The 1,484-nt window shown below is 46.8% G+C and overlaps 1 protein-coding gene across 1 annotated transcript; it reads left to right on the plus strand.

Annotated features, from left to right (window-relative positions):
* Positions 1-276: 276 nt before the first annotated feature.
* LOC116839634 (olfactory receptor 52P1-like) lies at positions 277-1,215 on the plus strand. The gene has a single exon (XM_032805745.1). It carries the CDS (start codon positions 277-279, stop codon positions 1,213-1,215), a length of 939 nt encoding a protein of 312 aa, XP_032661636.1.
* Positions 1,216-1,484: the final 269 nt, after the last annotated feature.

Consider the following 1,484-nt stretch of genomic DNA (forward strand, 5'->3'; position numbering starts at 1 on the left):
TTTTCCCTCCAATGGGAATACATGTTACAGTTATTGACATCAAAGTTCATCTGCCATCATGCTGCCCATTCACTTGGCTTAGTTAGTTCCCTCTGAGAACTTCTCTGGACTTGACTGTGATGTCAATAATCTGGTGTCATCTGTAAATGTTGCTACCTCACTGCTCATCCCCTTTCTAGATTGTTAATAAATATAAAATATTTGCCATACTAATTGTTATAAACTGCATAATTCTCTTATCTGTGCTTCTCTCCCGTCACAGGCATTGGCCATCTCATGGCTGTTTTCAATCTCACCCCCTCCGACGCTTCAACATTCATCTTAATCGGCATCCCGGGCCTGGAAGCTGCCCAAGTCTGGATTTCCATCCCTTTCTCTATGTCCTACATTATCGGTCTGTTGGGAAATTTCACAGTTCTGTTTGTTGTAGCCAAAGAGCAGACACTGCACAAGCCGATGTACCTGCTACTTTGTATGCTGGCACTCACAGACATTGTAATATCTACCTGCACTGTGCTGATGTCACTGAGTATGTTTTGGTTCAGTTTGAAAGGCATTACCATGGGTGGTTGCCTCACTCAGATGCTCTTCCATTACGCAGGTTCTCTGATGCAGTCAGCCATCCTCGTGACAATGGCCTTCAATCGCTACATCGCCATCTGTGACCCTCTGAGATATGCCACCATCCTCACCAACGGACGAATAGCTAAGCTAGGGATAGTGTGTTTCATGAGACCTGTTCTCCTCATTCTGCTTCTACCTCTGCTTGTGAACAGGCAGCCCGTCTGTGACAACCGCATTATCCCCCAGACATACTGCAACCACATGGCTATGTTGAAGATTTCCTGTGCGGACATCACAGTCAACAAGACATATGGCTTGGTGGTAGCCTTTGTAGTCACCTGTTTAGACCTGACGCTCATTGTCCTGTCCTATGGTCTCATCATCAGGGCCCTCCTCAGAATCTCCTCCAAGAAAGCCCACAAGAAAGCTCTCAACACCTGCACAGCCCACATCTGTGTGATACTGACATCTTATACTCCCTTCCTCTTCTCCAGTCTCACACACCAGTTCGGTCAGGGCATTGCTTCCCATATTCACAGCATCTTGGTAAACCTCTTCTACCTCATCCCCCCCATGCTCAATCCTATCATTTATGGGGTCAAAACCAAAGAGCTTCGTGACAAACTGGGCAAATGCATCTGCAGAATGTGATCACCAGGAGCCATTGGTTTTAATCCTGTCTGACAGGAGGGGGAAAGGATATCTCCTCATTACTCAAGGGTGCTCTGTCCCAGTTTGGCCGAGCTCAGCACTGTGGAAGTTCACAGTCTCAGAAGTTCCTCATACCTAATGGATTATCTCTCCATCACCAAGCACTGCTCTCTCCATTGCTAAGTTCCCTCTATCTGACCATCACCTGACCTCTTTCAGCATCACCCCTCAGCCCCCAGTCCTAGATACTCTGTCATTCAGACTTTCTA

The sequence above is a fragment of the Chelonoidis abingdonii genome, chromosome 1 (assembly GCF_003597395.2).
Source record: "Chelonoidis abingdonii isolate Lonesome George chromosome 1, CheloAbing_2.0, whole genome shotgun sequence".
NCBI lineage: Eukaryota > Metazoa > Chordata > Testudines > Testudinidae > Chelonoidis > Chelonoidis abingdonii.